Source organism: Lycorma delicatula, chromosome 4 (assembly GCF_047948215.1).
Source record: "Lycorma delicatula isolate Av1 chromosome 4, ASM4794821v1, whole genome shotgun sequence".
Lineage (NCBI taxonomy): Eukaryota > Metazoa > Arthropoda > Insecta > Hemiptera > Fulgoridae > Lycorma > Lycorma delicatula.
The window spans coordinates 177,288,352-177,305,133 of NC_134458.1; the positions used below are offsets into that span (position 1 = coordinate 177,288,352).

General features: G+C 31.4%; 1 protein-coding gene across 1 annotated transcript in view; it reads right to left on the bottom strand.

Moving 5' to 3' along the window:
* The window catches only part of Gp210 (nucleoporin 210), a 108,991-nt gene that overhangs the window by 89,185 nt on the left and 3,024 nt on the right, over positions 1-16,782 (bottom strand). The window contains exons 3-4 of the mRNA XM_075364745.1: positions 15,252-15,469; positions 13,329-13,469 (exon numbers count right to left, since the gene is read on the bottom strand). Coding sequence (XP_075220860.1) covers positions 13,329-13,469; positions 15,252-15,469 — 359 coding nt within the window. The remainder of the gene's footprint in view (positions 1-13,328; positions 13,470-15,251; positions 15,470-16,782) is intronic.

A 16,782-nucleotide genomic window follows, 5' to 3' on the forward strand; every position in this document is an offset into this window, starting at 1 on the left:
GGGATGCTGGAGGGATATTGCTGATTGAATTTCTTAAACCCAGAACTGTTAAAAATATACTGTTGGCCAACTGTTAAACTGACTGTTGGCCATAGATGCCAACAGGAAATGTGAAATGTTTACAAAACTTAGACAATCAATTCAAAACAAAAGGCGCAGGAAGCTAACCGATGGGATTTTGTTTCTCCATGATAACACACAATCTCACACAGCAAACAAAACCATTGAATAATTGTCACAATTTCATTGGGAAATCTTCAAACATCTGCTTACAGTCCGGTTCTTGCACAGAGTGATCCTTTTTCTCCATTTAAAACAACGCCTTGCATTGCAGAAGTATGAAGATTGTGAAACATTGCAAAACAGAGTAATTAATTAACCAATTAATTGTTTAAATCACAAGCAAGAGAATTCTCCAGTAACAGAAAATGAAGCCGGTAAGCCGATATCAAACATGTATTGCAACAATATGTAGAAAAATGGTATTATCGTTGTTATCTTTTATGACCACATAGGATCAATTTAGTCAGTCCATTATAAAAGTCTCTTCGATGGGGCTGTTTGGGCATTGCAGTCCTCCCAGTACTTTTTCATATGTTCCAATTTTTGTCCCCTTTCTAGTATTGAAAATGTTTGTGCTGTAAGTTTTTATCTTGTGAATGTGAAAAAGTGTTTTTGTTCTGGATTTTCTTGTTTAATTTTATTTTATCTGTGGTGTCTTCTGGTGTAATGCCAATTTACTTCAGATCCTCTCTAATTTCTCTTATCCATCCTGTCTTGGTGTTTCTGAGCTGAGATAGTAATGTACTAGCTGTTTCAGAAGTCGTGAATCTTGCATCTTCATGATATGTGAAAGAAACCTACTCTCCTTTTACACATATCAGTGATGGGTTATAGCTCTTTGTACATGACTTTGTTGGACACAATATACAACTGTCTGTCTTTCTAGTGCTTTTTATTGATGCAGGTTCTTCCAATTCTTCTTTTGATTTGCTGGTGTCTGTCTGCCTTTGATTATTCATTCCGGTGGAAGAGTGTCTCCGCTGCATAAGTGGTTACTGGTTTTATATATGTTGTCTTATTTTTGTGTTTACTGATAGGCATTTTTTATTTTAAGTGTACCAGGTTAATTTTTGAGCTTTAGCTAGTTTGTTTCTTCTTATTTGGATCGAGATTTTTTTTTAAGTTTTTGTTTTTAATTCTCCAAGGTATTTAAATTAGGTTACTATTTTAATTTTATTAACATTTATATTTACTTCTTTTAATCGTTTGTTTTTGGGGCATAATTCTGTCTTTTCAAATGATATTTTGAGGCCAGTTTTATCTAAAATGTTTTGAAGTTCTAATATCTGTGATTTAGCTTTATCGATGTCATAAACGAGTAGTGCCAAGTCGTAGGTGAAATCAAGACAGTTTGTTTTGATTTTTTAGTCTATTTTTACTTTTGGGGACATTTTTGGAGCCATTTTCTTATTACTATTTCTAAAGCACAGTTGAATAATAGCAGTGGGAGCCCATCCGTGGCACAGTCCTGTTTTGATCTCAAATGGTTCCAAGAGCTCGCCTCTGAATTTTCCCTTCGACTTAAGTGTTTGTGGGGGTCAGTTTTATCCATAATTATTAATTTGGTATATAGTCCAGAGGTGTCTTAGGATTTTTAGTAGGATTCTCTGTGGATGGTCATAAGCTTTCTTGAAATCTATAAATGTTATTACCATGTCTCTGTTTCTTTCCCTGTTATAACCATTATTAGCTTGAGACTCATGGACAGGAAGTCATGGCCTGGTCTGGACAGCTCCTCCAGGGTCTGACACCTTCCTGATATTCTCCTAGTTCTTTCTCAAGTTGTGAACCGATCCTGTTCAGGATAATTCTTGAAAGAATGTTATATGTTATGTCTAGGGGTGAGATTCCCCTGTAAATGTTAGGGTCCGTTTTGTCCCCTTTTTTTGTGCAGCAGATTAGTGGATGGATGAGGGCTGATGTCCAGTGTTCTGGTAGTTCTTCTTGGATCCAGATGTTGACAAGCTGTTGATGATAGGCAATTTTTGCTGATCTTCCTGCATGTTTTCAGATCTCTACAAACGTCTGATCTCTTGCTCCTTTGTAATTCTTCATCTCACCCAGTATTTGGTAATCTCTTTCATTGTGGGAGGGTTGATGTTGTCTAGTGGTGTTGATGATGAAGTTTAGGAGTTCTGTAGATTCTTTACAATTTAGGAGTTTAATGAAATGTTTAGCTAGAATTTCCATGTTGTCTTTTTTATTATGGGCCAGTTTACTGTTTTCATTCTTTATTAATAGAGTTGGAGATTTGTATTTTTGGAGCTGATTTTTTAAAGTTTTGTAGTAGTCTCTCGACCATGTTTCAACAAATTCTTCTTCTATTGACTTCAGTGTATCTTTATGATGTTGTCTTTTCGGGTAGTTTCTTTTCTTTGTTTTACTAGATTTTGGAAGAATGTTTCTCATTTTTTGGATTGGTGAATTAGCCACGCTCAATGTCTTTTCTCCACTGTTTAGTCACATTCACTGTTTCACCATAGATGCTTTTACTGGACTTTATCATTCTTCTGCAATTTGGTTGACTAGATTCTTAGGTTGTTGACTAGATCTTTGAGTTTATCAGTGGTTGTTATTTTTTCGGTTGCTTTTTGGTAATTATCATTCTTAATTAGTTGGGTAGGGTCCATCTTTCTGTTAGTTTTAGGGGCTTTGTTTTGTTGCTTTCTTTGAGGAGTAAATTTAATTTTAATTTTGACTGCATAATGATCTGACCCTGTGTCTACTCCTCAGAGGACATTTACATTGAAGATCTCCTTGTGGTGGTGTTTGTCCATGAAGACTTGGTCTAGTTGCCATTCTACTTCAATGTAGTCGGTGTGTTTCCAGGTTTTGAGTTTTTTCCTCTTCAACTATGTGGATATCGAGATTAGATTGTGGTTACTGCAGAGATCAACAAGTCTCTGTCCATTTTTGTTTGTTTTCTTTTGGGTAGGTCATTTTCCAATGAAGTCGCAGTATCTTCTTTCTCTGCCTAGTTGAGCACTGAAGTCTCTAATTAATTGTTTAACATGGTTTTGGGGGTTGTTATTTATAGTCAGGTTGGCTAGATCTCAGAACTTTTCTGTTTCTTTACAGTCTTTTGGGGAGCTATTTTTATCATTAGTGGGTGCAAGGGCATTTATTATACTGTGGATTTTATTACATGCTTTTACGGTGAATGTTGAGATTCTTAGGGTTGTGACTTGAATTCTTGTATGAAGCTTATTATTTTAAGGCTGACTAAAAAGCCTGTTCCAAACTGTGGAACATTTTTCATCACTCTCTTCCCAGATATACCTTTGTAGAGCCTTTGAGATTTCATAGAGGAGTAACCCCATTTACAGGTGCCGAAGCAGTGTCGGACTTGCTAACAGGTTCCGCAAGATTAGGTGCTGTGTATGTATTCCTGTGCATTACCGACTAAATCTCCACCCCTGGCTCTCCCTTCCTGGTACAGCTGGTGTGCATTTCATCAAGAAGAGGATAAAACTGTGCGTGTGCACATACACAAATCCACACACCACTCAGAAAGTCACCACACACATGAACAAGTTCACATGGCAAAAGCACATCACACATGCAACACAACAAAAACAAACTACATGTGCTACACACACAAGTCACTTTCATCAAAACTTACTCAGCATACAACAGTAACATACCAGTCGTACACCATACACAAGCACACACATACGCATCATAAACACATTCCTCAACAACATTCCATTCCATTCCAACTACTACTTGTTAGTCCTGAGACCGATAAAGCTGCAGTATGGGGATACTGCAACTCTAACAGTTTCAAAATTTAAAAATGTGGCTAGCAAATGATTTTGCTTTGCTTAAAGTTTTTTTTTTTTATTTAAAAGTTTTCATTTTTAATTATTTAATTTTTATCTTTGTTTTAATTACATTTTTACATTTTAATTTTGACTTTGTTAATTTTAATTAACTGATCTTTGTAATTTTAAACAATTTTTTATATATATTTTTTTAATTTTTATATTTGTTAAATTTTTATATTTTATGTTTTTCTCTTGTTGGGATTATTTAAATTTTTTAATTTAAATAAAAGGTTTTAAATTTTTGTATGATTTTAAAGTATAAGTTAAATTTAACTTAAAAAAAATTTAATTAGTTTAAAAATATTTTTAACATAAAATTATAAGTGAATCAGTGGTATGTCATCATGGACTGCATTTTGATGGTTTTGTAATATATATATATATAAAAATACTGTATGCAGCTGATGTTCCAAATCAAATTCGTGAAAGAACTTCTGTTATGAAATGAAATAAGGTAAGTTATTTACCTATTTTAATTGTTGTTTTCTCAGTGTTGATCTATTAAATATAAATTAATAGTTTATTTTTTTATAACAGTTTTTCTATTTTGCTTATTTCAATTTTTATATCAAACTAACCCTTACTTAAAATACATACCTCGTAATTAAGTAATTTCTTAATTTTTTACTTAACAATTTCATTATAGTTCATAAAATTTATACTTCATCATACTTAGTTATACAAGGGCAAATCACATACACACAGGATTTTATTTTAAAAAAAATTTATTTATTGAAAAATAAAATTCAAATATAATTTTTTTTTCTACACAGTTTTCTGCTTTAGAAATACATTTTTCCTAGTGAGAAGGAAGGTTTTTTATCACAGCATCGTAGAATGAAACTGGTTGCTTTGCCCACAAATCCCTCCATGCCCTCGTCATCTTCAAATTGTTGCCCTCCTAGAGCTTCTTTAAGCATCCCAAACAAATGAAAATCACAGGATGATAGGTCTGGGCTGTAGGAAGGATGATGAAGTTGAGTTCAGTGCATTTCTTCTAGTTTTGAGACCGTTAGAGCTGCAGTATGGGACTTTGTGTTGTCGTGGAAGAAGATGGCCTTTCAAATCAATTGGTCTCATCTTTTGTTGCAATATGCAGCCCTCACCTTGTTCAACAGCTTGCAGTAGCAAGCACCATTGATTGTGCGTCGCTCATGCAAAAAATCAACGAGTAAAATGCCTCACCGGTCAAAAAAAATGGTTGAAAGAACCTTGCCGGCTGACAGTTGAGTCTTGGCTTTCACTGGGACTGCCTTCCATTTCCTCACTCCATAATGGATTGTTTCGACTGGGAAGTGTAGTGGTGGACCTGTGTTTTGTCGCAGGTGATGATGAGATTCAAAAATGCATCACCTTCTTTCGCAAATGTTGCTGTAAGCCTCTGACAGAGCTCAAAACGTCTCAACTTCTGATCTGTAGTCAAAAGGCGAGGGAACCATCTGGCACACACTTTACGGAACTGCAGGTCGTTTGTGATGATCGCTTGACAGCTCTCATAACTTATTCCAACCTGTTCTGCAATTTCAGATACTCTCACCCATCGATTGTCTTCAAGAATGTCTCGAGAAGCGTGAATGTTTCATCTGTAATGCTGGTCCAAGAATGGCGATCGTGTTCCTGATTTTCCACTTGTTCTCGTCCTTCCTTGAACTCTTTATGCCAGGCAAATACACAAGTCCTTGACAATGTTTGGTCTCCAAACTGTGCAGTCAATCTCTGGAAAATTTCCGTCGCAACTCCTTCATGAGCAAGAAATTTTACAATTATGCATTGCACAGTGGAGGGTGCACCTGTTGCTCCAACATCATGAGTGTTACTGACAAATTGGTTGGGAGTGTGGAATGGCCAGCTCTTCCCACTCCTAATGACCCCACCCAAGCATACTAGAAGCGCAGGCCCAGTCCTACTGTTTACGCCGTTTGGCGTAAAGTTTCCGTTATTTTCAATGAATTCCAAGCTAGCGTGGGTCCCGTTGTTTTGTTACAGGAATGTTAAATTTCACTTTGTTTCGTATTTCTGGGCTTGTCTTTTATACCTGTTTTATTATTTGTTCTCGTGTTCGACACTCCCTCCGTCATCCTTAGTGACCGCGTCCATTCTTCTATCGAATTATTTTTGACTACCCTTTTCATACACCCGTTATTCTTTCGTTCCCTTACTAATACTTGCACACATCTCTTGTCTTTTACACACACTCTCTGTCCACTACCTGGATCTGGTTTCCCCCTTTTTTCTTTCGCCATCTTTTCGGCAGAGTAGATCCAACATCTCACCAGTGCAGTCGCCTATGGCCATACTCTCCTGCAAACTTTGTGGTAATATTCTCATTCAAGCAGAATCTCAAAACTCGTCACTACACATCTGAGATTGTACGCATCATTCTACCACTAAACCACATCACACCTCTGTATTCCTGATACACTAGTGCGGACTACGCCCAGGATTACATATGTATTCATATGTACTTGCTTTTACAAGTTCATCTCTTGCTAATATTTGTGTGTGATACAGGCAAGTGCAAATTATTCATTATTATTCATATTAAACGTTTATGTTATCCTTGTTCATGTGTAGCCCATTTTATGGGTTATTAAATGCAAACTATCGTTCTTATCAAATCTACTTTTAATTTAAACACCACTTCAGGATTATAAAACTTATGTGCGATATATTTCATATATTATTATTGATAACTATTATTATATTTCGTGTTGTTCATCAAAAGTTCGTGTTCAAACGTCAGTTACTCAGAGCAAATTACTTTTACTTGAAATGTTTATTGCAATCAACTCTATCATTTAATCTAATTTAACTTGTTAATCGCCGAGATTAATTCTTATCTATTCATACACTGAATTCATATTCTCTTAAATTAATCTAAAGAAAATTACTCCTGATATGAAGTTATGTTTTTGTACTTCTTTGTAACTTAATATTTTCAAGAAAGCTTACTATTAGAATAAATTCTATTTATATTATTATTTATTTTAATGTGATTATATTGTGATTTAACGCCTTCTATACTGAAATTATTGTAATTAATGTTTCCTAACCTAATGAAATCTGTTCATTGCTAATCTTCATAGTACAGTATATGTTAGTAGTGCAACTGTTTTCCAGTTCCACTTTCTATTGATGTTATGTCTTAAGCATCTAATTTAAAATTAAGGTGTTTTATGTTCTCTTATTTTCCGGCTCTGTTACATTGTGTATTTAAAAAGGTTTATTCATGTATTTTTGTATTTAACAGCATTATTCATTTGTTGATTCAGCTGATATGTTAAGTATTATTAAGTTATGTTAATTTCATAATTTCCTGTTATGTTTTAAGATTATGATTATAACATAAGTTCATTTGTTACACTTTCAATAAAGTCCAATTTCTTTTGGCAAATACTAGCTGTGTGTTTTTTGTTAACTTTACCCAACATAGCTAGTTGTTTTTGGTCCTCCGGGCCGGATATAATTCCGGATTTAAAGTTCATACTATATTTCTTAAAGTAAATATTTGTCATAAAATCTCTTTCAAATATTTTTTTGATCTAAACTTATTCTATTATATAAATAATTTAAATTGTTCTCTCAAATTTAGAATATCTTATATTGTATTGTTTTTAAGCATGTTACTGAAAGTAATGATGTCATGAAAGTTGTAAACGACAACTACTAGCTACAGTAATTATATGATTACCAACACAGTAATTATATGATTACCCAACACCTACCAACCATAGACTCTCAAGAACAAAAATCCTGTTTATATTTGATTTACCCTCATGTCCCATTTTATTACCATTATAGGCCACAATTTTTATAATAAAGGTAATAACGTTACCTAAACATAATCATAAATGACTAAATATGGGCTAATCTATCTATTTCAACCTAAACTAAAAATTCCTAAAAAAATAAATTCTTTACAATAACTCTTACAAGAAAATTAAGTTTCTGAATTTTAATGAAATACAACGGTAATACAATTAAAACTTACCAGGCGTGCCCAAAAATTAACTGAAGCTCTTTTACTGTGCTCAGCAAATCCTCTGATGTAATGTCTGTTTCATTTAAATTAGTAATACTGAAATCAAAGTAGTAACTTTATCATCAGGCCCTGACTCAGATATTCCTAATCAAGTTTCTTCATACGTTTGCATTTAGAAATTCAATGTTCAGTGCCCATCAAACTCAATTCTTAACACATTTTTTTTATAAACCCAGAAAAAATACGTTTTATTTTGTGATGTAGTTCTTTACATCAGCCCAAATTAGTTTAACTACTTTAAATCAGGTTGGTTGGTGGCTGCAAAAACATGTCATGACTTCCTTTCTAATAACATCATCCACTAAATAATATACACACTTTGGTTAATTACATTTTATTAAAGAATTCAGTTGAGGCTTCAGTAATTTTTAGTAGAATTAATTTCATTTCTGCATAACCAATCTAATACTTTTTTCTTCATGCTATTTGAATTGGGACCTTTTACAGATTGAATATCAATGATATGACGCATTATCAATAATAATTACAGAGCTGGTTTCAAATTTGGGAAGCAGTTTTTGAGTTAACTACTTCAAATAATTGCTACTGTCTATTTGATCATGATAATCCCTTCTCTCTACCAATATTGTTAATTAAAAAGGCTTTCTTATTTTTTGCTATCTGAATTTTTAAACCTTCTTTTGAAGAATCTGACCAAGTTTTTTCTAAGTAAAGTGATGACAGCATGTAAAATGTATCTGTAAATATAATAGATCAGATTGCATCCCTGCATTTTTCTAAGGTTTGCAGATTAATTATTTTATCTCATACATCCAACCTTTCCACCAAAACAGATAAATTGTTTTGAGTCTTATCTAACTGAACCCTAGTTCTTCAAAAATGATTCTAACACTCTCCTCACTTCCTTGAAATTCATTACAGGAGCAGAATGCAGAACTGATCAACTTGTGACACACTGACCGAAATTTATAAAAACCTGTTACCAACCATAACAGGTCTGAAGCCGTAACTAATATAGTTTTTGTACAAATTAAAAGTCACTAAATTCAATAAGCAGCAATTGAAATAATACAAAACTTACAGATAAGTTATTAAAACTAGAATGAATTTACCTTTTTCCCTTTTCTTTTTTCCTGTTTAGCCTCCGGTAACTACCGTTTAGATAATTCTTCAGAGGATGAATGAGGATGATATGTATGAGTGTAAATGAAGTGTAGTCTTGTACATTCTCAGTTCGACCATTCCTGAGATGTGTGGTTAATTGAAACCCAACCACCAAAGAACACCGGTATCCACAATCTAGTATTCAAATCCATATAAAAATATCTGGCTTTACTAGGACTTGAACGCTGTAACTCTCGACTTCCAAAAATGAATTTACCTAACTTAGAAAACCATCACTTTAATGGATGAACCTAACTAACCAACATCATAAATAAACTAAGACAAAAATCAATAATTAAAACAATTCTGATGACTCATTCATTATTAATCCTTATTCTATCTAATTACCAGGAATCAAGTACATCTCTTTAATTATAGCAAGATTAAAAATATTGTATAAAATGGAGATACAATAATTAAATACATAATAAATAATGATGAGTACTACTATACAATATTACTACAAATAGATAAATTTTTCTTTGCCATTATTTTGTATAACATGTGAAAATAATATACAGAGCATATCACAAAGTTCTCCAGGGACTTAAATAAACTATTCTACTTGTGAAAATAATGGAAAAAGTTCATAAAAATTATGTTTAAAATGCTTCGTTTGTAAGTTACGACTAGTGAAAAATTTAGCTTAAATTTTAGGTACCGCAATGATAAAAAATACCCCAACATTCACCTGTTTCCTGGTAGTGCAATTTCAATATTCAATATTTCAATATTTGTTAAGGTCATGTAAAAAAAAAACAAGTGTTAAATATAGCTAAGAAACACAGCTTTAACATGTAAAGTACATGTAAAGTAGTTTATTACATTTTTTCAATGACTGGTTTTAATCTGGTCAATATAAAAAAGTGCTATTTTTGGTTCTAAGTATGCATTTCAAACCTTCTTACAGTACCAACATAATTTGAAGTCTTACTATTAGAAAAATGATTGCGAAGAAAAAAATAATTTTTTCTGAGAATCTCAGCTGACTGTTAAGGATTCACTTTCCCAGTGCTGTGCAATAAGTGAATGCAATGCATATTCAAGGTCTGTGCTAGAAGAAGCATTTCTCCAATAGTTAGCCAAGATTTATTATTTAAAAAAAATTATTTTCTTTACAACCTTTTTTACATTACCATACTGTAAGAGTATGATTAAAATACATAATTCAGTAACAAAAAGTATCCTACTTTACTGAAGCCAAAGCAGCATTTAATTTTTTTATCAACTATCTAAAATTTTTTTTTTCTAATACTTAATTGACAGATAAAAATCTGTTCTAAATATAGTTAAATACTAGTTTTTACATAAATTTTATCTATAAATGAGTTATGGAATATTCAAATTCCATCAACAGGGAAACACATGAAAGATGGGATATACTTTTAATAAATAATTCTCATGTTTGGAGTGTCGCTTTATATGGAAGTGAAACTTGGACAATCGGAGTATCTGAGAAGAAAAGATTAGAAGCTTTTGAAATGTGGTGCTATAGGAGAATGTTAAAAATCAGATGGGTGGATAAAGTGACAAATGAAGAGGTATTGCGGCAAATAGATGAAGAAAGAAGCATTTGAAAAAATATAGTTAAAAGAAGAGACAGACTTATAGGCCACATACTAAGGCATCCTGGAATAGTCGCTTTAATATTGGAAGGACAGGTAGAAGGGAAAAATTGTGTAGGCAGGCCACGTTTGGAGTATGTAAAACAAATTGTTAGGGATGTAGGATGTAGAGGGTATACTGATATGAAACGACTAGCACTAGATAGGGAGTCTTGGAGAGCTGCATCAAACCAGTCAAATGACTGAAGACAAAAAAAAAAAAAAATAATTCTCACACAAATTCTACAAAAAATTGAAACCCTCAAAAATAATAAAGAAAAGAACAAAGTTTAATATGATACAGAACTAAATTTTTTCTACAATGTGGTTAATGAAATAACTCTTCAAACACAAACTACTTTTGTTCTGATAATATAACAATGTACAGATACAAAAATAGTTACACAACTTTGGCAACACTGGAGAATGTATATAGTTACTCATTAACAAAATATTTTTTTAAAATGTGAATGAAATTAAAGTGTAATGCACATAATAATTTTTAAAAGCAGAACACAACTGCAGAAACAAACTGGACATTTTATCAGACCTCTGGTACAGTGATAAATTTAAAGAATAATATTCTACCTTAAATAGAACATACATAAGCATAACTAGCATCATTTGAGTTGATAATGTTAAGGGACAAGATTTGATTTAGCCATTACATTAAGAATTATCATTCCTATAATATTCTTAGCTATTTCACCAACCTTTAAAAAATAGTTTACTAAATGTTATATTTCTATTTATCTGTCTTTAAAGAATATGTAAATAGTATTACATTGGTGTAATAACTGAAATAATAAGACAATATTTATTCCTCTAACTAAAAAAAAATCTTACTTCAAAACTAGCAATTAATAACAATTCCACAATTTGTTTTCATTCTGGAAAATTATTTATTTTTTTTTGTGCACAATGAAGGTTCATTAATGATTCTACAATAGCATAAACTAATTCTACAACATGCGCTACATATATGTAAAATAAATAACAGAAAAAAAAAATTAATAAACAAACTGGGCAATAACACAGGAAAAATAATTAAATGCAAATCACAATATAAAATACTAAAAAAACATATTACAATAAATATTAAATAATTGAATATATTATTCAATGAGGGTGATATTTGATATCACCCTCATATTATTTCCTACAATATCTCGGCTGTTAGCTCCTAATTTAAATTTCCGACACAATGCCGCATAACACACGCAGTCCACAAGGATGTGGTGTATCATTAATTGGCAGTTGCATCGGTCTGATTCATTAGATGTCCAAGTGTAAGATTAGTATCCCCTATTCGTAAATGGCAAATAATAATCTCCTCTTCATGGTTATTCCAGACTGAAGAGCTCCACGGCAGCACAGTATCTTTAATGTATCAAAATTTATTATTTACTGTGGCAGTCCAGTAACACCGTAACACTGTGTGTTTAACAAAATGATTAAAATCAGTAGTAGCAACACGAGTGGTGAAAGACAGTTGGTTTCTGCTGCTAAAGACTGTCTTCAGCAGCAGAAACCAACTGTCTTTATGTGAATTCACATGTACATTACCTGAGATTCCCACATAGCTAAGGATCTAGTAGAAACTCACTTGTGTGTTATGATGGTTCAACTCAGCAATTGCATAATGAATTTCGGTGATGATAGGATTAAATTATGAATACATCTTATACTTCATAAGAAATTACTTGTTTCCAGATAGATACTAATGAAAAATGTCTGTTGTAAAAACGCAATGAATATAGAGTTTAGAACAGTAAATTATTCTAACAGACTTAGTTTTTTGTTTATTTAAAGATAGACCATTTCCTAGTAGTAGATGATCTACAGAAAATGTAACATTTTTATTAAGTGAGTAGTGTTTTAAAATTATTTTATATTTCCCATGTAACAGTTTACTTTCCAGTTAATCACAATTTGCAATGTGACATGACTGCATCTACAATACCTAATTGAACTTCCTACACTTCCATTTAGCTAACCATAAGAATATAGACAATTTGAAATTAAATAAAAACTCTACACAGTTCAATGAGTAAACATGAATATCCAGGCATTGTTGTAATTTATATACAAATCACATTAAAATATAGTATTCAAAAGAATAGCATCAAACAAATCAGTAAATCCAGTTGATAATTATCAATATACAATTTAGTTGTAGTTCAGAATAACTGTAATGGTTAGCAGCTGCAACTTTATTGTACAAGTACAGTAACAAACTGCTCAAGTGACAGGTCATAACTAGCTAAAAATGAAATATTAAGTATTTTAGCCGTGTAACTGATAAGCCCACCACGCTGGTCTAGTGGTTAACTAGACATTGTAAATCAGCTGAGTTCAAAGTCAAGAGTTCTAAGGTTCAAATCCTAGATCCTAGTAAAGGCAGTTACTTTTATACGGATTTGAATACTAGATCGTGGATACGTTGTTCTTTGGTGGTTGGGTTTCAATTAACCACACATCTCAAGAATGGTCAACCTGAGACAGTACAAGACTACACTTTTCACATTCATACATATCATCCTCATTCATTCTCTGAAGTAATACCTTATGATGGTTCCAAAGGCTAAACAGAAAAAAAGAGTGTAACTGGTAAAATAATTTAAATATCAATAATCATACACAAATAAAAATAGAATAGCACAATACCTGAAACAATTTATACTTTATCATATCTCCTTTTAGAACATAAGCATCTGGTGGATCAATAATAAGATTAGCCACCACAATCAATTGTAGCTCTACAGGTGGGACATTTCTGTATTCCGCATGAGGCAATTGTACTGATACCTGCACAAAAACCCCAAACACGATAAAATTAGACACTTTTATTATTTTTCCTTAATTATAATAACTGTACATAAAGAAAAACCAAAGATAATTTCAAAAAGATTTATTAAGTAACTCAAACATTAATCTGGTTTTTTCCTTCAAAGTACTCTCCTAAAGTATTGTTAATTCACCATGTTCAGTTTTTTACACAGCTAGAACATTTTATTTTAAATAAGAAATGTCCATTGTCAAACTGAAAGAATAAAAGAAAAAGAGGCCGATAAAAATCACAAAATGTTTACCAAAAAATCATTGACAAAAACAAAGAGCAAGTAGGTACACTTTGACATAGTCATTGAATTGCTGAGACATGCCTACAATTATTTTTCTCTCATTCATTAATGTACGGTAAAATTCTTTGTGAAATGCGAGAATTTGTTGAATGATCTAATAAACAATACCCTTTCACTCAAAAAAGAAAATCAACAAACTTTGATGAAATAACTTTGCCACCCAATGATGATGATGATTATACTTGTTTCTAATTCATAACAGTATACAATCTCACATTACCTGCTATGACATTTTTGAAAAGCTCTTCATCATTTGGCCAATCAACAAGCTCAATACAGATAATAACACATTTACTTAATTTTCCCCACTTAATAGCAATAACATAAGTTTTGTTGCCACAGAATGATGTTTTTCAGTCATGAAGTCCCAATTCTGGGATTTCATAGTCAAATGATTTTCCCTGACAACATACACTTTATTGATGCATCTGATGATGACTGATATAATCCATTAACATAGTCCTTGATTATTTAACCTAAAATGAAACAATTCATAACATAATATACAATAAATCGCTCAAGCCATCCACATAACAATATGTAAAATTTAATATATATTGTTTTTCATTAGTACATTTCAACTTTCTAACCTTTTCCTTTTGTATGAATTCTAAATAATGCCTCAAGCCACCAAAAAATGTAAATTAAAAACGACAGCATTATAATAGTCATGCAGGTAGAGTGATGAGATCCACTAAAGAATCAAACTGAAATATTCAACAAAGTGGATGACATAATACTCAAGTGGTTTTTCTTTGTTTTAAAGTCAGTTTATTTGTGGCTGTACCTTATAAATGTTACCAATAAGGTCAATTATTAAAACTTAGCAATATCAAATTACCACCAACCCAACAAATCTGGACTCTTAACCAATATAATTCTTTTGCAAGTTGTGTTCATGTACTAATTATCCTTTTGTGAGAGCTATCAATGGTTGAAAAACATTCTGCAGATTTAACATAATTTTATTATGAGCACATGTATATTTTTCATTAAGAGTAATTCACATTTCAAAATAAATTAACAATTCAGCTATCCTAAAATGTAAAACAAACTGTTTAAGATAAAAGCAATCAAATTACAGTGGCATAAATACTTTGATAAATACATAATCACCTAATAATTGATAATTAATTAATTGAATTGATAACTATGAAAAAAGTTTAAGTTCATAAAGGACAGTACATCATCAGAATCAGTTAATATTTTTACAAGATCAAAATACTAAAAAATTAAATTTTACCTTTATAAAATCTACAATAACATGAAAACACTAGTAAAGTTTTTTTTTACCCATAAAATCACTAAAAGAATGTTCTTATCTAAAATGAAAGTAGCCATACACAATTATTTTCTGAGTAAAACTCAGAAAACTTTAGTGATATAATAAATGATATTGTAATTTTGATGTTAGAATAAATCATATAAAAATTAATAAGCAACTGACCTTTGCTGAACCGCTCTTGACTCCTTCTAATAGAACAATATGACCACGAAGACCTATAGCATCAAACCTAGAAACAGTAGGTGGTGTTTCATAAGGTGAATCTCTGAATGCAACAAATCGCACAAAGCTGTTTCCACCATGTAAAACATACAAATTATCATTTCGACTACCAATGTTCCACAAAAATTCAACACCTTCTAATGTAGAAAACTCATCACCTAAAATAAAAACAATAACAGAGATAAACTATTAAAGAACGTCTGGAAATTAACTGAACTGAAATTTCTCTAGAATTAATCAGAAAAACAATTTTTAATAATAATTACAATTAAATTCAAATGAATAAATGTGTAGCAGTGAAAGATTGAGATTCAAAGATCAACTGCCCAGATTTGGAAATTATTTCAAGCTACATTTATCAGTAAATGAGATGGATCTGTGTAACCATTTGTAAAAATTTTTTTTGTGGGATCAGTTTAGCAACGATTATAGAAGTAATGGAGGACCACAAAGTGAAAGAACTTCTGAAAAAATGTTTATATGCATGGATGAGCTAATCAGAATCCTAGACAATCATTTTTTAAAAAAAACGTGAATCCACCTAAAATAAACTCATCAGATCTATGTCCTAAAAAGAGGTATATAAAATTTTGAGCATTGCCTGTTAGTCCATTGTCATGAGTACATCATGATAGAAAAATATTTACTGCAAACAAATAGCAAATCACGATGAGCAAATATATCAAATTGACTATTCTTTCAATCTAAATATGTAAAATAAAGAAGCATTGTGTTTCCAAATGTCTCTGTTTTTTCTTATAAATCCTGTGCTACAGACTTGACAGATCCTGTACTATTATCTTAAGTAACTGATACTTTTTCAATCCCCAGTTCCTTCAAATTTATTTTTCTAATAAGATACTCATCATAACAATTCATACAATAGGCAAAAATAATTTTTATGTACAACTTTTACGTTAATAAAAATTATTTTATATTAAATACTTTTATCGTGCAATAATTAAATAAGTTATTTATTATAAATTTTATACAATATTCTGTCCATATTTTTTTAGCCAGTAAAATTAAGAAAAATGAAAGGAAGTTATTAAACAGGAGTTAGCACAAGGAAGGAGCATTTATGTATAAAAGAAATTTGCTAGCATGGGTAGGAGAAGTAATATAGAAGATAAATTAAAAAATTATAGTAATGTAGTGCATATTTTACAATACAGGGCTTTACTTTGAAAGATCAGAAATAAAAACGCCAGATACACAAGATATAAATGTTTTCAAAATGTGGTGTTTAGAAGAATAATGGAAATTGTACGTTTGAGGTTGTTCAAAAATATACTTTAAGATGAATCAATGATAAAAGAACAGTATGACAAATTCTTATATGAAAGAAAACTATAATGGCTAGTAATATGTTTAAGACACCAGGTGTAAAAAGCAAATAAAGTAATAAAATGTAGGGAAAAAATAACGTAATACATAAAGATATATTGCTACTTCTATAAACATAGACCTG